General features: G+C 37.1%; 1 protein-coding gene across 2 annotated transcripts in view; it reads left to right on the forward strand.

The window, feature by feature from the left end:
* Positions 1–25,118, forward strand: part of DCN (decorin) — a 46,713-nt gene that overhangs the window by 13,358 nt on the left and 8,237 nt on the right. For both annotated transcript variants that reach the window (XM_004700399.3, XM_045290563.1), the window contains exons 3-7: positions 10,291–10,403; positions 12,427–12,640; positions 13,569–13,682; positions 19,699–19,792; positions 23,592–23,730. In XM_004700399.3, the coding sequence (XP_004700456.1) occupies positions 10,291–10,403; positions 12,427–12,640; positions 13,569–13,682; positions 19,699–19,792; positions 23,592–23,730 (674 nt within the window). The remainder of the gene's footprint in view (positions 1–10,290; positions 10,404–12,426; positions 12,641–13,568; positions 13,683–19,698; positions 19,793–23,591; positions 23,731–25,118) is intronic.

The following is a 25,118-nucleotide window of genomic DNA, read 5'->3' on the forward strand; positions in this document are numbered from 1 at the left end:
AAGACAAAATGGGTGGATAAGCAAATGTGGTGAAGAAAGCTGATGGTGCCTAGCTATTAAAAGCTATTAGCACCTGGTGTCCAAAAGGCTTCAAGTTAAACAAGCACCATCTAGCAGGGAAGCAATAAAACCCACATGAAAGCAGTACACCAGCCTGTTTAATTGTGAAGTGTTGATAGGATCAGGTATCAGAAGATCAAAAACGTACAATTATATTGATGTGAAGGAGTGGAGTCAGAGTGGAAACCCAAAGCCCATCTGTAGACAAATGGACACCCCCTCACAGAAGGGTCACAAGGAAAGGATGATTCAGCCAGGGTGCAGTTTAGCACTGATGAAACAAACACACAACACCCCTCTGATGCACGCCCCCCTCCTCCCACTATCATGACCCCAGTTCTACCTCACAAAAATTTGCTAGATACCAGAGTATGTACATTAATACAGATAAGAGTTTTTGACACATGGATGCCAGGACAGATAGACCCTCAGGAACTGTAATGGGAACAGCAATACCATGAGGGTATGAGGGATGTGGGGGGGGGAGGGGAGAACCAACAGCAATGATTGATGTATAACTCCACCCCTACTCCCAAGGGGAATGAACATCAGAAATGTGGGTGAAGGGATACAGTGGATGGTGTAAGATATTATATATATATGTATATATATATATACATATATGTATATATATATGTTTGATCATGCATTCATGAGAGTGGGAGGGAAAAAGGAAGAGCTGATAATAAGGACTTAAGTAGAAAGATAATGTTTTGAAAATGATGATGGCAACATATATACCTTTGCTTGATATAATTGAATTATGGATTGTTAGATTTTCTGTAAAAGCCCCAAACAAAATTAAGTTAAATAAAAACACAACCACTTTTATAGAATTATAGACTAATAATCAGAAAGATATGTGTAGGTGCATTGTTTTACCTTTGGATAATCACTGTCCAACCCCCCAAAAAGTCCTTTGCTTGGTGCCTTGGCTGTTAGGCCCATTCCTGGTTATGTGGGGCACTGGTGCAGAACATTGCATTGGAGAGACTGCATCTGCTCTAGCTCATTAGATAGGGTAGTCCAACATATGTTCAGCTATTAAGTTATACAAGTTTATTAATTTAGGATCTTAGTATTAATCTGAGAAGAATTCAAAAGTTACAGGATAAGATAAATAAGGTAAGACATATTTGAAATAGAATTAGGTGGTAGGGTCTTCCAAGGGAACCTGCCTATGGACGCATGCTGGAGGATTGGTTACCCATTGAGCTGTCAATCATATGTTCAGTGATGTGAACTGACCAGTCACACTGCAGCCTTTACAAGATGGAAAGATTTGTAAACACAAAGGGCAGTATTCTCTGTCCTGTAGGGCCATTCGGAGTCAGAATAATTAGCCAGTTGGCAGCTAGTTTTTCAGTTTGGTGTGGGAGGCTGTGCAATATATACAAAGACTACACGGATACTGAAGCGAGAACACAGCTTATGAAGAGTAGCAGAGAAGGAAGAAAATGGAAAAGGCTTATATGGAAGCCGTGAGGGCAGTTTATAGGGTCAGAAATGTAAGTCTTCATAGCAATTTTCATAAAATTTTGAAGATATAGATTTTCCTTCTTCAAATTATGCAGTAAATATTTCAAAACACATTTTAGTATAGAGAAGTCAATGGGTAATTCATATTAAATATTTCAGAGGTGAGGTTGATGCCAAGCATCTTTATTAGAAAAATTCTAACTTTTCTTTTAAGAGTTTCTGTGCATAGGTGGTGGAGCTGTGTCATCTTATAACAAGATTTGAAAATTAAATTTCAATGAAAGAAATTGAACACTGACTGATTCATTTTGGCTTTCAGAACACTTGAATCTCTATTTATTATGCCAAACTCTCTAGCAGTCAGTTGATTATAACTCATCACTCTCTATGAGTCAAATTGGATCTCCCCTGTGACTTTCCAAGGCGATAAATCTTTGTAGGAGCAGAAAATATCATCTTTCTCTTGCAGAGCAGCTATTGGGCTTTAACAACAGATCTTGTCATGAACAGCCCAAAACTCATAGCCCACTCTGCCATTTTGGCCCCTTATTTATTGTACAGTAACTCTTTTTTCTGGCCTCCTATTCAGTTCCTAATAAAGATGAAGTGATACTTGGGAAAAATACCAAATCCATGTAATTTGCACTGTTCAAATATATCTTTTGATCAAAGGATACCACATGATGTATAATGTGATCTGAATGTTTAATACAACATAAACTACTTCAAATAAGGTCAGTATGTACTTCCTCTAGCTCAGGGTAGCTAGCACTCCATTAAAACATTTTTTTTATGAGAGCAGAGTGGCGTAGTCAAAGACATATGCCCCAGATCTCAAAAACTAGAGTTTACAGGGGAAAACGGGCCATTTCTGGAGTCTGCAGGTCAGAGATACCTAGAAACAAATCTAACATTTGAGGTACTAAAATGGGTGTGACCAGTGTCATAATTGTAGATAATCATGATCATAACTTACATCACAGCTAAGGATAAAAGTATCTTAACCTCATCAAATATTCACTCAATGTACAATCATCTAATAAATGTCAAGAATGTTTTATTTTACAATTTGTGTAAATCAGAATCCAAATGAAGTATGCAAATTTCCATAGGTTAAAATAGCTCCTAAATTACATTTAAATTATCATTTTACCTTCATGTCTCCATGTATCTTTGTGATACATTTTTTGAAAACACCAACATTTTCTTGATTGCATTTCTATAGGAAGCTTTAAACCATTCCTTTGACTTCTTTATGCTGCTGTTGTCCAGTACTGTCCACCAGTTCTGACTCGAAGCGACGCTATGTACAACAGAACGAAAAACCAGCGGGTTCTGTGTCATCTTCACCGTCATTATATTTGAGCCATTGTAGCAGCCACAGTGCTGGTTCATCTCTTCGGTGATCGTCCCCTTTTTCTCTGCTCTTCTCCGTCAACCAGCAGAATGTCTTCCTCCAGGGACTGGATTTTCCTGATAACATGTCCAAAGTCAGGAGAGAAGTCTCACCATCCTTGCCTCTAACGAGCATTCTGACTAAACTTCCAAGAAAGATATGTGTGTTCTTTTGGCAATCTGTGATACTTTCTTTGTATATATACTTTTATTAGGGGCTCTTACATCTCCTTATCACAATCCATACATTCCTCCAGTGTGTCAAGCACATTTGCACATATGCGGTCATCATCATTTTCAAAGCATCCTCTTCCCACTTGAGCCCCTGATATCAACTCCCCATTTCTTCGCCCTCCCTCCCCGCGCCTCCTTCACAAACTCTTGATGAATTATAGATTAATATTTTCATATCTTACCTCATCCTCCTTCACCCCTCATCCACTTTTCCATTGTTCATCCCCCTGGGAGAGGATACAGGTTGATCCTTGTGATCGATTCCCCTTCTGTCTCCACACCCTCCCCTAGTCCTCCTGGTATCTCTACTCTCATTGTTGGCCCTGAGGCGTTTATCTATCCTGAATTCCCTGTGTTGCAGGCTCTTAGCTGTAGCGGTGTGCATGTTCTGGTCTAATCTGATTTGTAAGGTAGCATTGAGGTCAGTTGGGGGAAGGAAGCACAAAAGAAGTAGAGGAAAGTTGTGTTTCATCAGTGCTATACTGCACCCTGCCTGGCTCATCTTTTCCCTGTGACCCCTCTGTGAGGGATATCCAATTGTCTATAGATTGGCTTTTGGGTTCCACTCCCTGCCTCCCAATCCCCATTCGCATTGGGTATGATTTTGTTCTGAGTCTTAGATGCCTGGCACCTGATCTCATTGACACTTAATGATCACACAGGCTGGTGTGCTTCTTTCATGTGAGCTTTGTTGCTTCTCAGATACATGGCTGCTTGTTTATCTTCAAGCCTTTAAGACCCCATATACTATATCTTTTGATAGCCAGGCACCATCAGCTATCTTCACTACATTTGTTTATGCACCCATTTTGTCTTCAGTGACCGTGTTGGGAAGGTGAGCATCACAGTATGCCGGATTATGGAACAAAGTGCTCTTGTGTTGACGGGTACTTGAGTCGAGGCACAATGTCCATCTGCAACCTTAATTCTTAACATATAGATATGAGTAAATAGTTCTATTCCCCTCTCGTTATGTATATTATATATATTTACAAATGTACATACCTTTATTCCTCTATAAATGTCTTTTGCCTCCTGGTTCTTCCTCTATTTCCTTTTACTTTTCTCTTGTCCGACCATCATGTTTGGCCTTCATTTGGGTTTAGTAATTCCTGGCTGCTACATTGCCCTTGACTAAGCCCCACTAGGCATCCTACACCCTTCTCTCCATTGGTTTTAGTTCACTTGTTGTTCCCTCATCCCTGGGTTGGTTCTTCCACCCTTCCTTTCTCCCATCTCCCCTTCTCTGGTATCCCCACCCCCGGAACCATTGGTCCAGTTCATTACATATCCAAATTATTTTCCCACCTATCTTATCTAGATAGCCATGCAGATTTTCTTTCCATTACCACAATTCAAGTGCTTTGATTCTTCTTCGACCTTCCTTATTGAATGTCCAACTTTCACATGAGTATGAGGTGATTGAAAATATCATGAGTTGGAGCAGGTGCACCTTGGTCCTCAAAGTAACAAAGTACCTTTGAAAAGGTTGAAATTCAACTACTAATACATGGCAAATTAGCTCTATCTAAACTTTCCAGTTTCTTTTGATGCTTCCAGCGTCATTCAATATTTTGCCCATAAAATCCTTCAATATTTCAATTTGAGGCTTGGATTTTTTTCTTTAGTTCTTTCAGTTTAAAATATACTGAGTGTGTTCTTCCTTTTCAGTTTTCTAACTCTAGGTCTTTCCACATTTGACTTCTCTATAGCCTATAAATTAGAAAAGGAATCTAGCAACACCCTTACAAGCAACATAGATCATCTGTTTATTGGTTTGTTTGGTTTTGACAAAGCTAAGACATAGATGAAGATTTGTTTTCCTATCCAGAGGCATATTGTTGATTAATGCCTGAAGAAATATAGGCCATCCAAATAAAAGGCTATCAATAGATTAGTTTCCATATGGAATTGTAAAGGCAGGTTTTCTTTGAACACAAATCACAGAACAGGTGCCAGATAAATATACTGAAGGCATAGATGTGAGAAAAGTTTTCATAATCAGTTAAGAAAGATGAAATATTTGATAGACATATTCATTAATAAAATAGTCCAAGTAAAATGGGAATCAGAAAAATGATTGCATCCATTTTCATCCTAATACTTCTGAGGAAATATAATAAATCCTAGGAAAGCAGTATGGAATTACTCTCCCAAAATTGGTTTAAAAAATTCCAAGTGAACTTTTTAATATGGGATAGGAAGAGAAGGCTTTGATCAAAAATTAGTCAACTGATTCAAATGGAATCTCCTTTGGATAAAGCAGTAAGTTCAAAGCTATAATTTAAAAATATCAATATGTTCCTGCCTACTCAGACTTTTCATAAAGAAATTACAGAAAGAACAAAAGCTAAAATGCAGGATAAGCCTGTAAGTATGTAGACCATGCAGCATTTTGAAGTAGAAGACAACTATTATCTGGGGACTTTCTGACCAATATTATAGAGAAAGGGGATTATGGTTAACCCTTAAATGATGGTTAGAATTAAATCAAAAGGAAATGAGTGGATGGAACATTCCAGGAAATATTAATTGTGTGAACGAAAATGACTAGCTAGACATAAAGGGAGCAAGTTAAAGGGACAATGTAGAGTGCATCTTTTAAATATAGGCATTATGCGCAAGTACATCAATGTCATTGTCAGGTAGTTCTGGAGTTCACTTTCAAGTCATCTCGCCTGCTCCTGGCCAACGTGCCTTGGATAAACTAGGTCATTTCTTTGAGTTTCAGTTTCTTTACCGATGAAAAGGAAAAATTTGAATAGCTTAGAAATTTTGTGATTTAGGGTACAAATAACTGTTTTTGAATGTTGAGTACATTAATTTATTACTAAAGTGAAAACTATGCCTAACAAAATAACAGATTGCCACCTGTTATACTCATCTTTTAAATAAATATATTTCAAAGTAGAAAAGCCCATAGGTTCATAAATATGTGGGTATGTATGTGCATGTTTGTGTGTGACCTTTATATTAAACCTAGTCATTAAAAAGTAATGTAAGTAGCATACAGGGGGCAATTGGTAATTTTACTAATATATTCTTAATCTAGCTAAGTATATGGAATTTAAAATACTAGTGTGAAAAGTAACATGTAAATGGGTTGGAAAGCTTATTGGGAGAAAATACATGGAAAGTTCACATATGCATATTAAAAACTTAAGTGACTGAACACTATTTAAGAAAACAATGGAGGTTAGAGACAAGGAAACATCTTGATAATATTCATTCACTGAGGCAGTGCTATGCTTGTAGACTAAATATATGTCACACAGAGAAAAGAAAATATGGGAATAGGAAGTGTAGGTTGGTCTTACATTACTTCTTGGGAAACTTCAAAAGCAAGATTTTCTCCCTAGAGTCCAATGGCTTCTCAGTCCGCGGTGTGGGAATTGTATTAGAGCTTAATCTCTGCCAACTTAGTTTGCAGAGGGAGATGGATAAGAGGGAAAGCACAGAGTCCATTTGTAGGGGCCTCACGTGGATTAGCCTCTACTGAATGCCCTCAGACCATTTTACAAGGATGGGAACAGTTTTGTTCACAGAGAGGGTGAATGAAAAATGAATTACTGAAAATAACAGTGTGGCTTAAATTTCACATCTTACCTTTGGCTTTCCTTTGACCCATTTTTTTAATTGTTTTCCACTTCCTTTGGAAATAAGATTTTCTGTGGTATTGTTGGTGGTGTTGTTTTTTCTTTCTCTGTGTGTGATTTTCTTTATATGAAATCCAGGATGGGTAAACCTCTAGCGAGAGCAACTAAATCAATAGTTTCTAGGGTTTATGACAGAGCAGTTGGAAGGACAGTATGGATACAGGAAGAAAATGTGCCAAAATTGATGATAGCAATGGTTGTTAACCTTCCTAATGCCATGACCCTTTAATACAGTTCCTCATGCTGTGGTGACCCCCAACCATAACATTATTTTCATTGTTACTTCATAACTGTAATTTTACTACTGTTATGAATTGGGCAATCCCTATGAAAGGGTCGTTTGACCCCTAAAGGGGTTGTGACTCACCGGTTGAGAACCGCTGGATTATAATAACTGCATAACACTTTTTGATGTATTTGAACCAATGATATGTACATTATATTCCAATAAAATGGTTAAAATGATAAACAGTAGAAAAATAGAAATAATCAGATGGCCTAATGGTTTCTTATTTTGATGTGGATTGACCAAAATATCATCATGAATCCACTTAAGCAGCATTTAGAAATAACAGACTACATGATATTTAAGGGCTTTTGTCTTTCTGACATTTTAAGAACTCATAACTGGGACATTTTCCACATGATATTTTCCTGCGATTCACCTATAAGGTGGATAATAACCCAAGGCCCGTCTACCCCTTAAGCATGAACCAGATTATTGTATTATATATTGGAACAATTCTTGTTGAGGGTGCAGATAGCTATGGCAGGAACAAAGAAAGCATTATGGTGGAAGGCATGTGAGGTTATTTCTAGTCTCCACTTAGCTATCCTGGTGATGTCAACTTGTCATGACATTAGGTCATTTCTGGAAATCATGTGAAAGAGATGAAATGATATTTCCCTACCTACCTCACCAGGTTGATATATTGTTTAAATAAGATAGTATATTTTCATCATTTTTAGAAACTTTAGATGTACATAAAATTATTAATAAAATGCCAGTATGCATCTCTCAAATAAAGACAAATTTATTAATAATTTTGAGGAAATTGTATGGTAATGATTTTGATAAAATAACTGGATTAAACTGCAAAAAGCACAGTCTTAAAGATCTCCCTCCCCAAATCCTTATACATAAAATACATATAATTCAGTCTAAGTATCTTCTGTAGTAAGATTCTAAGAGGATACCATAATCAACATTGTCTCACACACAAATACCTAATCCTTTCCCTTTAAATCTGACATTGCATCTGCCTTTAACATTAGTCCAATGTTATGAACATCACTAGGCTTTGTTAAGCAATGTAAAAAAGTAAGGCAAGTAAAAATTTAGAGTTTGAAAAAACAGTCCAAGATTTAACAATGAAATATAGGCAGTAACTATAGTCCAAATGAAAGGAAATGTGCCTTTTCTTGGTTGGAGAACACTAATTATGACAGACTTGGCAGAAGTCTGGTGCTCCTAATTGCACGCAATTAGCAAATTGACATTTTCAAAATTGACAGTGATCACAGCTACATGCACAGCTCACTGTCCTGCTCCGTGGGAGCCGCTGCGCTGGTGGCTTGGGGCTCATCGCGGAAAACACATGCTCTTCATGTTCTCCCCATCGCTTCTCCCATGAGATTTTGGATGGCATTCGTGTGCTACAACCATCTGCATCTGGGGTATCCAAGTTTATAAGGAAAACCAATCCCTGAATTGGGAGCAAGATCTCTTTTTTTGCTATCACCAGAGCAGTGAAATCATGAACAAAACAATATTTTTCAAAAAGAACTCAGATACAGGTCATATTAGACAAACATTTTCTGTGGTTTTCCCGAAAGGGATGAAATTAGACTTACAGCATACTGATTGTTTAGTAGTGATATGCTTATCTACAATTCAAAATCAGAAAGGTATCTTCCCCGCATCACAGTCAGTGATCCTGTTGCAGTATCCCATTAGAGGATTTATTGTGGTACAGCGGTTCTGCCTTGTCTCGAAACCACACAGTCAGCACTCTGAGAGCACCAGTGCCCTTCAGGAGGAAGACAGGAGCTTTCTCCTCCATTAAAGCCTTCCCATCTCAGACACCCAAGGTGACAGTTCTCCGCTGGCTGTCCTATAGGGGTGCTCAAAGTTGCTGTAGACTCTATGACAACGAGGGAGCAAGATTATTCCTTTTAATGGGAAACAGCACATTGGGTTGTATTTTCTAACCATGTGATAAATGTCCCTCTCGTTCCTTGATTTGATATCTTTCCAGAAACTGATGTAGTGTGCATGAAAGCACACTCAGCAAAGCTTTCTTGAATGAATAAAATAATTATCTTTGGTATTTTATTTTCAGATAAAATGGAGAAGTGATCACTAGCAAAGTTTGAACATTTCAGACATATGCCATGCAAACTCAAATTATGGAAATGATAATATTATTTTGAGTTAACAAGATATTAGGCTTTAACTTAACATCTTGTAACATATTTTTAAATGGTAGAAAGACAAAATGTTACATTTAATATTTCTCTATTAATATTTAAAATGATTTATTCAAATTATCATATGTTTTAATAAAAAATCTTCATTCTTAAACAGCTAGCTCAATTATAGGTTGAAATACCATGGACTACTTGGTTATGTGACACCTGCTCACCACGGATTGGTTGTTCAGACCAACCAGTTACTAAGCAGAGAAAGATGCCTGTCTATTTCCCTAATAATTTATATTGTCATAAGCCTTTAGTTAATGAGTATGTTTATACTTTTAACCTAAAAGCAAAATACTCTGAATCAATCCTAAACTCCAAATATAACACTTTATATAATTAATTTTAGTGAGGTTACAATCACAAATGCAGTTTGTTTTATTTTAATTAGCCACATATTTATATTTCTAAAATTATACATTCACATTGATATTGCTTTCTTGTTCTGATTACAACAGAAAGAAACAGTTGGATAACTTTTTAAGTTGTTGGCAAATCAACTAGAGGTCCACATAATTTTGTTGTAGAATTGTGACAGTTTCAGGTTTAATAAAAAGATCTCTACCTGATGCCTCAGTTAGACCTTTTCGAAGTACACAGTACTAGGAGGATAATGTACAAATGTACCCCCATAATCATATTTAATAATTTTAAAAATGCTAAAAATTATTTTACATAAAAGCAATGAGGTAAAAAGAATGTGTTTTTGTATTTTTAAATTATATCCTAAAAATCACAAATCCTGACCTTACAGAGAAGAGCAATTACATGAAGGGCAATATTATACTCAGTTTATGTGACTTAATTTTGTTATAAAAGATAAATATTTACAACTCCAATTGATAGAATTCTTAGGATGGGAATTATGCTACTGGTGAAGTTACTGAACCATTATTCCCTTTATAAATACATTTTTTGTAGTTCTGTCTTTGTGTTTCTGGTTTTTATGAGATATAAAATCACTATGTTCCTGTTACTCTCTTGCTAGGACTGGAAAAAGTGCCAAAAAACCTGCCCGCTGACACAACCCTGCTGGATCTGCAAAACAACAAAATAACAGAAATCAAAGATGGAGACTTTAAGAATCTAAAGAACCTTCATGTAAGAACTTTATTTTTGTTTTGAAGACTATCAAATTTGCAATTCAAAAAATATCTTCAAAACTAAACCTAGATAAGCCCATGGGGAGCGAAAAGCCTCATATTTATTGCCCCTCCAAATAGCATCCACATAACTGAGGGTACATAAGAAAGTATTGCTTCCTGTTCAAGCATGCACAGGCTTATTGCAAATAAAAAGTATTTAAACAAGTCTCTGCAATAAGGGAATGTCTTCAGACAACTTCCGTTAATAATAAATACGCTTATCTTAGTCTCCTTAGGGCGACTTTAAAAAAAATATATCCAACCAAAAAAATGGCTTTAAAGAACAACTTCTGGGCTAGTAAAAATTCAAGTCCGAAGGGTCATCTCTAAAAGTCAGGGTCATTGGTTGTTGAAGTTTATGCTTCGGAGACTGATATTAGAAAACACTTATTTAAGCAAATACTAGAGAGCTATATTGAAAGAATTGCAACTAGCATACTTTTTAGAAGCAAGGATGTCCAAACATTGTCTCACAAACTTTGGACATGTTATCAGGAGATATCAGTCCCTGGAAAAGGACATCATACTGGGGGCACTAGAAGCCAGCACAAAAAGAAAAAGAGGAAGATTCAATGCTATGGATTGACACAGTGCTTGACATGACAGACACAAATATAACAGTTGTGCACATGGCACGGGAGTGGGCAGTATGTTATTCTGTTGTACGTGGGATTGTTATGAAACAGAGCTAATTTAGAACACCTCCCAACAACATGGAATCCTGGTGGAACTGTGCTTACAAGTTGGCGGCCAACCACAAAGTCAGCAGTTCGAAACCACCAGTGGGATAAAGATGGCGCTTCCTACTCCCATAAAAATGCACAGGTTCTGCATTCCACATTGAGTACATATTTATTTTCCAGCCTACTTTTAAAAATACAACAAAAATAACCACTAATGTCACCTTTACACCAGATAATATTCTTGTTGTTAGATGCCAACCCTTGTTTACGCATAGCTGCCCTAGATGCACCATAACAAAAGGCTCTCCGGGTCTTGTGCCGTGCTTATTCACTGTTGTGTTAGAGCCCATTGCTACAGCCACTGTGTCAGTTCACCTCAAGGGGCCTTCCTCTTCTTCATTGCCCCTCTCCTGGACCAAGGCTGGTGGACTTTTCTGGGACTGGTCTTTCCTCATAACCTGTCCAAAGCACTTGAGATAAATTATCAGCATCTTCCCTTCTAAGGGAGCATCCTGGCTGTGCTTATTTCAAATAAGAATTTTGCTTCACTAGCAAAGAAGGTTTCCCTGGAGGATTGTGTTCTTTCAAAAATTATCTAGATGTGAAAAATTAACAACGACTCGAAAGGTTTAGATGAAAACCTGAGAGAACAGTGAGTTTATTGAGAATGGTGAAATGATTTGGAAAAGATCTCAAGAAAAATCTCAGAACTTGAAAAAGAATGTCACAGAATTGTGCACCTAGAAACTGCAGAACTGGCATAGGTTTTGTTGTGCAGATTGTTACCAACATTTTTGAAATCGTTGAACATTGTGAAATATTGTCACCTGTGAATCTTCTCCCCCCACAAAAATATGAATACTGGGAAGAGAAAAGAAGCAGTGAGCGCAGCACAATCGATGTTCGTTTGACAAACACTTGAAAAAGATTGCATTCAACTTTGCAAGGGTGCTGGGAAGTTTGACCCGCTGATGTTTCTGGCACAATTGTAGTCACCTTTTGCAGTAGAATCCATGAGGCCAATCACTGAAGATGGATTTTGACATTGAAACCTGACTGAGGAACACTTGTGGTGACACTGGGCTTTTCTTGGGACGCTTACATAACTTTAGTAATTAATTTTAATATTCATGAATATTCTGTGTGGCATATCCTACCTGTTTCCCTTTTTCCTGGATTCTTGGAATTTTCCAGTTTCCCTGCCAGTCTCATGAAAGGACTGATTAATTTAGGCACTTGCTTTCTGTATGTAAACAGTTTGGGATTTAAGATGATATTTTTATTCTTCACCTGTAGGCGTTGATTCTTGTCAATAACAAAATCAGCAAAATCAGCCCTGCAGCCTTTGCACCGTTGGTGAAATTGGAACGGCTGTATCTGTCCAAGAACCAGCTCAAAGAATTGCCAGAAAAAATGCCCAAAACTCTTCAGGAGCTGCGTGCCCATGAGAATGAGATTACCAAAGTCCGAAAAAATGTGTTCAATGGAATGAATCAGATGATCGTCATAGGTATGGATTCTCTTGTAACTTGAAGACCACGGTTTAAGTTTCTCCTTATGAAATTTCAAGCAAGCTTTAGCTCCAGAAAGGCAACCAAGCCAGTGTGCCTTAATTCTATATCAAATAAAGCAGCACATGTAGGAGAAATTGGACTTTGATTCCATAATTTCAAGGAATATTTTTATTCTTTCTCTTTGAGGAACAGAGAACACAGAGAAAATATTAGACATGAAGTTATACTACAGCATGTTAAACATGCAGAATGCTTATGCTTAGAGATACTGGTGATGTATTTTCATTATGTGGAATCCTTGTGTTTTGAACAGCTATAAATTATTTGCATCATAAAGTCTTAATGTTTTTCTACCCATGTAGAAAAATTGTAATTTTATAATTTACTTAAAAATTCTAGACACAAATAATTTAATAAGATTATAAAGTAATTTAAGAGAATAAAGACAACTTCAGTGGTGCTGTCAGGAAAGCATCAGACTGCTACCTGAAAGTTCAGGTTCATACCTTCCAGCCTCCTCAAAGGAGAAAGATGTGGCTATATGCTCTCATAAAGATTTATAGCCTTGAGAACCCTACATATGGTCACAGAATTGACTTGCTATGGCAATGAGTTTTATTTTTCTGGATAAAAAAGTAATAGCCTTAACATGGGGGTGACCTGAGAACCCTTGCTTTTGTTGATTTCTGGATAAACCTATATATGCATTAAATTTAGGGTTGATTTTGTACTTCCATGTTTTACTTTCCTTTGTTTTAATATGGGAAGTTTTCATTGGTTTTTATATTCCATTGAGGAGTATAACCCTTAGCTACTATTTTGCTTTTCACGCCAGCTGTTATTGACACAGATCTCGAATAAAATTATTGTTTAAAGAGATATAGTCTGACTTGTATTATCAAAATATTTTCCTCTAAAATGTAGAAATTGGCACCAACCCGCTGAAGAGCTCAGGAATTGAGAACGGAGCCTTTCAAGGAATGAAGAGGCTCTCCTATATCCGTATTGCTGACACCAACATCACCACGATCCCTCAAGGTGACCAAACATGCTTCAATGTATTTTGATGACCTGATTTCAAAGACTTTAATGTTTGATTTTTTTTGAGGGAGTGGAGTGAATTTTGGATCACACTCATTCCTGACTCTTCTTTTGGTGTTCTAGTATGTCTACTTGAACTCTGCTTACTTCTTTATTCCCTTTGATATCTCAAAAGACTATGGCTCAAGATGCAGCCATAGATCAGATCCTGTGTTATTAACAGAACTGCCTCTACTCCAGCCCCAGTAACATTGTAGAGGTGAGGATTTACAACACCCAGGATAATTACATCAGATCACAAAAGAAAGGGTAATTTTATAATACTTAGAATCGTGATCCAGCCAAGTTTACACTTTTAGGAGGGACACAATTCAATCCATAACAATGTGTTTAAAATGTGAAGATACTTTAAAAAGGAGGGGACTGGAATACATGAAAGCCAATTTTCAAACAGGGCCAAACTTTTATTGAATTCTGTTTCATCTTAGGACATTTCAATTATTATTATCTGAAAAAGGCAATCCACAGTGGCCATCATTCTTATTCAATAGTAGTGATTATGTATTATAGGTAAGAGGTTAGAGGTAAGAGGCAGGTAAACAAGTAGATAGATAATAAAGCAGTTTAATATTTAGTTGTTAGTCTATTATGGATAAATAACTTCATGTATCCTCACTACAGTGATGTTCTAAGGCAGTATATGGTCTTTCCCCATGATTCATAGATTTCATATTTGTGATGTTTATTTTCTAAATATTATCTGCCCACTTTGACCATTATTCACTAATAAGCACATCACAGATTGTGAAAATACTCTTTACTACGCTTGAAAAAAAAGTAGCTCCCGACATCCACAAAACCCTCTGTCATTGAGCATCGTGACTCAGAGTGATCAGTTCAGACTGAGTGATCCACGAGAGGGTTTCCAAGGCTATCCATAGTTATGGAAATCGATAGCTTTATCTCTTTCCTGCAGCATGGCTGATACATTTGAACCATGGAACTTGTAGTTAAATTGGATTTGTCACCAACATTCCTTAAGACTGGCTCCTTATTTACTAAGTCAATATTCATAGGCACTTTCCCACAAATTATGATAATATACTTCATATATATTCCTTTGATTATCTGTGTATGCACACATGGAATTGATACATATGAAAAAATGAATAAGGGGCAAGTAAAACTACTTTCTACATTTCACAGAAGGCACATGATCAAATATTAAATAGCCTGCCTAAAATTACGTCACTTTAGCAGGTGAAGATTCTGTCTTTTTCACGACCTTATGCTGCCAGAAGACTCGCATTAAATGTATCCTACAAAATGTCCCTAGGAAATAAAATTTACCTTGTAGCAAGTGCCAGGCATTGTGCCCAATTCTTTTGATGCATTCTTTATGTTATTCTCCAAACATTCCATTATCATCTTTGTTTTATGAATGAGGACAATGAGGTTTCAAACGATTAAATACATAGTATCCAATGCAAGGAATCAGAAAATGGTAGAACTAGGATGGCATCAGAGTGACATCGGAGCGCATGTACCTACTTTCTTAAGTCTTCTCTCCTGTATGTCTTTTTAATTTACCAATCTCCCTTTTGTAGGATGAAAACCTTCCTTGTGCCTAGGCACGCCCAACCTCCGAGTGAGTTGATTTGCAGGTACTCTTGTCCAACACTCAGGGAAACAGAAAGACCGAGTGTCGTGTAGAAACTGTAACATCACTCTCTGGAATCAACCCAGTCTAGGTCTGATTCATCTAGTGTGCTGCAGAGTGACTTTAGACAGAACAATTTACTTCTCTGAAGCCCCAGTTTTGTTTTCTGTAAATGGAGGTATTAATAGCACCTATCTGCTATGGATTATTATGAGGATTAACTAATAGAAAGCCTGTAATGGGGGCCCTGGTAACGCTGTCAGGTAAGTGTTGGATTGTGGTTCAAACCCAAAAGGACAAAGAGGAGGTCCCTCTGCTCTCATTGAGAGTTGCAATCGATGCTAGGATTCAGCAAACCTCTGACACAGACGAGCCAATCAGGCCCGTCACAACACTGTAAAAATTATTCTAGGGCCATAAATCTGGTTTTACCAAAAAATGAAATCAGAATTATCTAAATAATAACCTTTACATTATTTCCAATTCTACTTCAGAATTATGTGTATATACCCAAAGCACCGCACTATGGTTCAAGAGGCCGTGGCCAATACCTGGACTAGAGGACAGTGGGTTGGAAGGTGCACACACTGTACCTGGCCAACAAAAAAAAATTTGGAAATCTCAATTTATATGCATCTTTAAAACAAAGGAAGAAAAATTAACTTAAGTATAGGATCTATAGCTAAATACCTTGGGGCAAAGGCTAATGATGTTCTTCATAAATGGGTCTCTGCCTTATTTGACAGGTTTTCTTTCATAATCAGACTTTATGCTCCTACAATTGTTTTCTAGAAATCAGGGAACTAACAACCCTGAAGGGAAGACACTAGGTAAGACCGATTGATGTGATTACTGTGAGCATTAACTGATACAAAGCTTGTATCGAGGGCCTGGGTAGCACTATCATTGGCAGATCATAGACACCTTTAAATAAAAAACCTTTCTACAGTGGAAAGAAGAAAAGATGCATTTTCAGTTTACTTGTTTTATACTCATTTACTTTGCTTATGAGAGTATTAAGTAAATTACATTCATTTTAAAGATAATCAAGTGATTGAAACCTCTTGTTGCCATAGTGATATGATTTCTTAATATGGTTTCTTAATTGTCATAAAGACAATGCAATATTTTTACATTTCCCCCAGTTAAGTGCATGCTATTTTCTTTTCCTTTGGCCATCAGGGAGAACACTGCATTCCTTACTCGGGTTGTGAAAAGTGTAATTTCTTTGAGCCTCTGCTTTCTCATCTATAAAAAGGGGTTAATGATGTTGCGAAGATTTAAAAAACTAAGTTATGGAAAGCTCCATTCTGGGCACCAAAAAAAAGTCTATTTTCTTACCATCTCCCAAAACAGGACATAACAACGCTAGAGAAATAAATATTCATTAAATGTAAGGTGAATTGAACATTTACATTAAGTTGATAGAATCTATGAGATGTAATGGAAATTTCCGAACAAACATCATCTGTGATCTTCCAATTTTGTGTCCTTATTGACAGTAACCAAGAGTGCCAGGCAATCCGAAGTCAGTTCTACATGTAAAATGTTTCCACGTGATTTGCAGTTGTTGTTCTTACTAAAATTGGAACGAGGTGTTTTAAATGTTAAATGAAAACATAACACACACTCAAATAGCAGAAGGAAATAAAAATAAAGTATTTAAATTTCTATATCTACATTATAAAATCTGTAAAAATTTGATTCATTCAGGAAGTATTATCCAGAGGGTTAGTGGGTCCTTTGTGTTTAAAATGGTCTCATATGCTCTACCTGTGGCAGGTCACTTAAGAACAGGCCTCTGCACTTCTCTTTGAGAAAGGAACCATTTGTTTTAAAAGATGTCAATAACAGTTAGCTCTTTCCAAACACACATTTAGGAGACATTTGTGCTTTCATGGAAAGAGAATGTAGACTTAGGCCAGCACAACAGTGTCAATTCTTACTTACTTTCCATATGTACACGTAAGATTGCACGAGTTTAACTTAAAAGTAATATGCTTATTATACTTTTATTTTAAATTATAGTTCAAATGCCTATCACTCTATTTCAAAATTTGTATGTCTTAATGGTGGCAGTGTTTGCCATTAACGATGGTGAAAGAGAATACGGAAATTTAGTGTTGAGCTTCACTTCTGTAATTATATCCTAACAATTTCTACGGCCAACAATTACTTACCATAAACAGGAATCCATGTTTTTATTAGTCAACCAATTTTAGGAGAAAAATAGTAAGGACTAGTGCTACTTCAAAAAATTAGACTATCAGAAAGAATAGTATCTGGAGTCTTAAAGCCTTGTCTTCAAACAAGACACCATCTAAGTGGGTTGTCATGGAGTGCACAGGGAAAGAGCACACTAACCTATGTGATCCAAGAACTGTAAATGATAAAATCCAAGAGCAGAAGAAGGAATCGTATTGGAGCTCAAATTCAAAGTGCTTGGTTTTTCAGAAGGCTGTGGATCACAGTGAAAGCCCAAGATCCATTTGCAGAGTTTGCATAAGAATCAAGCCTCCTTTAAATGACCTCAGACTATGGACCAGGGTGGTGAAGAGCCTTGCCCTCTGAGATTTGGAAGAGTGCATTGCTGAAGATGTAGGCAGGGTGAAATTTAACAGATGATCATTTGTTCGCCTTTTTGAACCAGTTTTGTTATTTGTTCTAATTTCTGTTAACTTCTATTTTCTCTTAAATTGATATTTTTTGGTGTTTTATCTGATTGTCACTGTTGTTGTCCTTTCGTGTGATTTTCTATATATGAAATCCAGCATAGGTAAATGTATAGAGACAGTAACTAGATTCATAGTTCCTGGAGGTTACGGCAGGGGTAGTTGGTGGGGGTGGAGCTAATGATGATGAGTACGAGATTTAAGAAGCTGTGCTGAAATGGATTGTGGTGGTAATGGCACAACCTTTTGCACCATATTTAAACCTTTGAATTACATGGTATCTCAATTATGTCAATAAAACTGCTAAAAATGAAAAACTAATATATTAACTTAGAAGAAATGATAGAAAAAGACGAAAAGCTACACCAAGTCTTTAAAATTATAAATCTTCTCAGTGCAAGAACACATTGTTCTATTAAATTGGCATTCCGCGATGCACACCTTCCCGGCATGATCACTGAAAACAAATGTGTGCATAAACAAATGTGGTGAAGAAAGCTGATGGTGCCTGGCTATCAAAAGATATAGCATCTGGGGGTCTTAAAGGCTTGCAGATAAACAAGCGGCCATCTAGCTGAGAAGCATCAAAGCCCACATGGAAGAAGAACACCAGCCTGTGTAAGACCACAATGTGTAGAGGGCACCAGGTATCAGACATCAAAGAGCAAAAAATCCTATCAGTGGGTGCCCACCTACCTGATATGATCACTGAAGATAAACGTATGCATAAGCAAATGTGGTGAAGAAAGCTGATGGTTCCCAGCTATCAAATGATAGAACAACTGGGATCTTAAAGGCTTGAAGATAAACAAGTGGCCAACTAGCTCAGAAGCAACAAAGCCCACATGGAAGAAGCACGCCAGCTTGTGTGACCACGAGGTGTCAAAGGGATCAGGTATCAAGCATCAAAGAACAAAAATCATATCATTGTAAATGAGGGTGAGTGGAGAATGGAGACTCAAAGCCCATTTGTGGGCAACTGAACACCGCCTTACTGAAGGGTTGTGGGGAGGAAATGAGCCAATAAGGGTGCAGGGTAGCAACAATGAAACATAAAACTTTCCTCTAGTTCTTAAATGCTTCCTCCTTCCCACTGTCATGATCCCAATTCTACCTTACAAATCTGGCTAGACCAGAGGATGTACATTGGTACAGAGAGGAACTGGAAACACAGGGAATCCAGGACAATTGACACTTTCAGGACCAGTGATGAGAGTGGCAATGCCTGGAGGGTGGAGGGAATGTGGGGTGCAAAGGGGGAACCGATTACAAGGATCTACCTATAACCTCCTCCCTGGGGGATGGACAACAAAGAAGTGGGTGAGGGGAGACATAGTACAGTGTAATACACGACAAAATAATAATAATTCAAAAATTATGAAGGTTCATGAGGGAGGGTGGGTAAGTGGGGAGGAGGGGGAAAATGAGGAGCCAATATTAAGGACTCAAGTAGAAGGCACATGTTTTGAGAATGATGAGGGCAACGGATGTACAAATGTCCTTGACACAATGGATGTATGTATGGATTGTGATAAGAATTGTACAAGCATCCAATAAAAAGATTTTTTTAAATTATAAATCTTCAAGAAAACTAATTATGTGTGTCCTCCTCAAGTTTTTCTATATTCTGTGATTAAAATGTTTATCTATTATTTTAGCATCTTGTATGTCTATGTTCTAGGTCTTCCTACTTCCCTTACTGAATTGCATCTTGATGGCAACAAAATCACCAAGGTCGATGCACCTAGCCTAAAAGGATTGAGTAATCTGGCTAAGTAAGTAATATTATTACATAGCATTCTTTCAGTACAAGGACTAGGTGCAGTAGCATGCACCTGCTCAGAATTCAAAATATGGCAACTGATTTTTTAAATGATATTGTATTATGTTTTTGGTGAAGGCTTATACAGCACATTAAGTTCCCATTGAGAAATTTCTGCACAAGGTGTTATGACATTGTGTACATTCTTGTTATTTCATTTATGACAACTAAATTTAACTGCAACATTTGTTGCTGTTGTTAACAACCTCAACTGAACTTTGGCCAATTTTTTCTGAGGAAATATTCAATAAAATAACATAGCTAATAATATCCACCAACATTGGCCTCATATTTTATGAATATCATACTGTATAAGAAAATCTGTATGTCCATTCAATATGTTCTGATTTAGTTGCATAAAGCAGAAGTTTAACAGAATTACAATGTACTACTGAAAATTTGAAAATATATTAAAATTAAAGGTACCAGGAATACGGAATACATTCTAGTTATAGTATCAGAAATTTTATGATGGGCTCCTCTAGCCCTTAATGATCAGTAGAGTTAAAAAATAAAATGTCTTTATATTTAAAGTAAACCAACAGAAAACATGGCATTTTAGGCCCTTATTAACTTATTTTTTTAATTACCTATCTTGATTTCTATCATAACTTGTGTTTTGTGGAAATCTAGCAAAGTAGTAAGAATAGGAGAGTGCTGTCAAAATTCCTTCAGATATCTTCAAAGGATCTATTGTTCTTGATCCACCTGTGTAACTAAATGTTCCCACAGAGACACAAAGTTTAAGCCTAATGATCAATCCTTTTTCAGAAAAGAATTTCACAGTACACAAAGAAATACTATATATATATATGTATATACATATCTGACATCACTAATCCCAGATCATGTACAATGCAGGTTTTCCCTTTTGTGTGGGTATTGATGATTGACTAATAGATGGTGAGAGTTTAAGGTTAGAATGAGTTTACAACAATAACTACAACATATTACACTGATGTCTCAAAACCTGCCGGCTAGAGTTATTTTAATTGAAATAACACTTTCACAATAGTAATGTATAGTATCTAACTTTTTGACTAATGTAATAGTAATGTATAATATCTAACTTTCTTTCTTTAATATGTCCCTCGAGCCGAAGGAAAATGTGGGAAGATAAATTGCATTGCATAGAGTGTCCAATTATATTTAAGATAGTTTAATGTATAATCATAGCACTAATAATGCTAACCATTATTATTCAGGAGCTCTAGTGGCACAGTGGTTACACAATGGTCTGCAATCCCAAAGGTAACCAGTTCAAAACTACCAGCTGTTCCACAGGAAAAAGACAGGTTTTTCTGCTTCTATCAACAGTTACAGTCCCGGAAAACTCATGGGGCAGTTCCACCCTGTCCTCTGGGGACACTATCAGTCACCACCAACTCAATCACAGTGAATACTACTCCTCCTCCCAGTAGTAGCAGTAAGAATGCACAGCATTATAGAGTTCTGAGTAAATTTTCATACTACGGATGTCCTCCAGAAAAAGTGGTCCTTTATTCTATAAGTGGAATGGAAGTTTTAGAAATTCTAAACTTAATATTCATTGATGTCATATGTAAGGAATCGAATAGAAGCATAGAGAGCTATCAGAGTTTTTTTTAATGTGGAAAATTCTGATTTCTCTCTAATGGGATATGTAATTCCACTCATTAAATTAAAGCAGACTGTCTTATTGGCTAGACAAACTTTCCCAGCTCAATAATTTGTTTAACGCATTACTTTTCAGAATCAAATCCCGAGAAATCTATTAAAGAAGTAATCCTTATGCGTTTATTTCTTATTAATGTTGGGACCTGACGAGCATACTGGTGGTGAAAATGAAAACTGTGAAAAGATGAATCAGGCTCTTAGAATATTGTTGCTGGGAAAATATCCGGTGGTTTACTCAGGACAACTGGGAGAGCTTAAGGCCTGCCTCTGGAGAAACATTAAATGATTTTCAGGTCAATTCCCCTTGCTTCTACTAAGTATACCAATCCTCAGATCCCTAACTAAGTTAAAATATTCTTCAATGGAGAAAGCATCATTTTAGATCCATTTATATCCCCTCCCCCTCTGCATTCCTGAATTTACTTCATTCACAATAATATGAGTGTCAAAAGCATTTATTAAGTATATTAAAATCCTAGTTGAACAAATTAATAGAGTCCTTGAATATATTATTGGGGCTATTTTAATCCCCTAATAGATGTACTACTCCAAAACAAAATGGAAAAGATTGGGGTGTTTTCAAAATTAGGAAACAAATCTGGAATGGAAAAGGGAAAAAACAAAATTTAGAAATGGATGCCTAAGTGGTAGAGAAGAAACAGCCTGTTTCAGAGCCAAAATGCCAGGCTGATCACAGCTACGCAAAACTATGTGATCAATCCCTTGTAATCAGGAAACCGTAAACTCCATTATTTCAAATCTCAAGCCAAGGTTGAAAGGGGGAGCCAGAAAATTTCCAAAAGTTGTTCCAAACGTTCAAAAAGACCAGAACTGGCTTAAGACAGGTAGAGATTGTCTCACAAAACATACCCAAAAGACACTTGCATGGTGTTGGAGTGAACCCAAAAGATTGTCTCTTTCATTTGCTGGATCTTTCTGGCTCTGTCCATTACCTTTTTGCCTCATGCCTGAAATCTCCTCTTGGTCATTTAGGATCTATACCACCTGCTGACATAATTAGTAACATGTTGGGCTGATCACCACAAGGTCAGAAGTTTGAACGATCCAGACTCCCCAGGAGAAAGATGAAGATGTAGTCTTCTGTACAGGGTTACAGCCTCGGAACCCCAAAGGGGCGGCTCTGCTCTGTGTTCTAAGGTCACTCCGACTGGATGACAGCCTTTACATTTGATTTTGCTGTGCTTTTGATCCCCTAACATCCCTAAAATGTTAACCAGATTGGTTTTGTCTCCAAGTTTGCTCGTTTCTAGAACGGAAATCCCATTTATTTTGAGGCAATATTACATCATCAGAGTTCTCAAATGTTTTGGAAAAAAATACATAAGCCAAAACTTTGAATGTATTAAACTTGAAGAGAAGATTATTTATTAATTTAATTAGAGATGTGAAAGGAGTCAGGAGACAGAGTTTTAAGTAGAAAGGATAGTAGCAATCCAGGAAGGTTGGCACCAGGTAAAGTCTGACAGTGATATTTATATAATCATTGAAAAACTCTTCCATACTAAGGCAAAATTAGACTCTCTGCTTATTAGCAGGCAGGTCTATTGATTTATGAGAACACTCGATCTTTTATTTCCATTGAAGACATACATATGATTCATACACTATTGCTTAATTTCTAAAGTGACCTGAGTGATTGTATGGTTAGTTTTCTATCAAAGAAACATAAGAATTACCCATGGAATTAAATCTAACAGCAATCTATTGAGCAGGTCAAGCATTGGGTTAGTCCTGGGTGTACTACAGGACTGTAAATAGTTTCAAGTAAACTTGCATTTCAGAGAGAGATTTGCACAGGCATTTAAAACACAGTTTGTTAAATTTTACTAGAGGGTAATAACAGGATACTGCTTCATCATTCAAGAGGAACAATACTTCATCAGTCTTATAGAGAGGAGAAAGTGACTCTGAACTGAAACCTTAAAAGCAGTGGCTATAGAAATTGAACAGCACAGAAAAACTCGGTGACGCCAACCAAAAGAAACGTGCTTTCCAACTGGCCTCTTTCCTCACAGAGCACCTGTAAGACAGAGAACCAAGTGTGCAAATGCATTCCACATCTTTTTTCGTTGCAGGTTGGGACTGAGTCACAACAGCATCTCCACCGTGGACAATGGCTCGCTGGCCAATGTAATGCATTTGAGGGAGCTCCACTTGGACAACAACAAACTTCTCAAAGTGCCTGCTGGCCTGGCGGAACATAAGTATATCCAGGTAACTCAAGACCAGTCCCCAGGGGGCCCCGGCTGTCCGTGCTGTCACGTTGGCTCTGACTTACGAACCACGGAAGGAAACACTGCCCGGGCCTACAGTACTCTTGTCTTTGAGCCCATTGGTGCAGTCATGGTGCCAATCTATCTTTTCTAGTGTCTTCCTCCTTTTGCTAGCCTTCTACTTTAGCAAGCACGAAGTCCTTTTTCAGGGACTGGTCCCTGGGTGGTATAAAATGGTTAATGCACTCAGCTCCTAACCCAAAGTTTCGAGGTTCAAATTGCACTTGCTGACTCAGAAGAAAGACCTGATAGCCTACTGGTGAACGCCAGCCATTAAAAACCCTGCGGGGCAGACCCTACTCTGACACACGGGAGCTTTCAGGGAGGCAGGATGGACGCCAGAACACCTGGGAACAAACGGACAGGACTCACAAAACCCTCCCCGTTGCAGACTTAGTGGGGCTAAGGTTAGCAGCTCACCCCAACCCCCTACTACTACCATCCCCCCCCCACACACACATACCCCAACTACTCTGAGGGAGAAAAGACTGAGCCAATTCTTCCCACACAAAAATGCAATCGAAGAAATTCTGTGGGGACAGCTCCACTGCTCTATAGGGTTTTTGCGTCCGAATCGACCCTGGACACGCAATGAAACCAGTGCCGTGCTAGAGAAAGGGAGCTCTACTTCAAAACCTATCTGGAGATAGCATTGTTTTCATGTAACTATTCATTGGGATTTTTGTGAAAAATGTGTTAAATTATTCATCTGTTTTTAATCAGCATTCGAAATCACATGCTTCATGAAGCTTGCTACCAAAGTGTAATATATTTTATAACAGGGTAGTTTTAAGTCACACCAGTACTATGCACCAACTACATACATAACAGTTGGACAAGCTAACTTCTATGCAATATGGTACAGTGATATGGAATAAAATAGTAGTTTAAAGTTGTAGCTTGAGCCCGATGTCAAATAATTTGAAGGGACATTAGCTGCAGTATGACTGAATCAGCTTCCCATAAATTGCCATGTTATAATAAGAATGATATGATAGTGTTCACTTTTGAAATTTATAAATCTAGATATGAGGTGTTTAAATGGTTAAAATAACTATACTAACTTTATCCATGAAGGTGTGTTATGCTTTTACTTTAAAGAAATAAAACGTTATTAAAATTATCCAAATTTTAAGATTTAACAGTATGATCATCTGACAATTTAATAGATATTTTCCTTCTTTATTTTAATCTAATATTTGTTTTTAACAAGGTCATACTTAGATTTTATTTCTTTTGGAAATGTACACAGGCATTTGGTGCCATCATGATGGCTCAGAAACAATATCTTTATTTTCTTTTATAAGTTAAATAATTTTATGAACCTGT

This window comes from Echinops telfairi, unplaced genomic scaffold (genome assembly GCF_000313985.2).
Source record: "Echinops telfairi isolate 266 unplaced genomic scaffold, ASM31398v2 ScPeMD7_2;HRSCAF=8, whole genome shotgun sequence".
In the NCBI taxonomy this organism is placed as follows: Eukaryota; Metazoa; Chordata; class Mammalia; order Afrosoricida; family Tenrecidae; genus Echinops; species Echinops telfairi.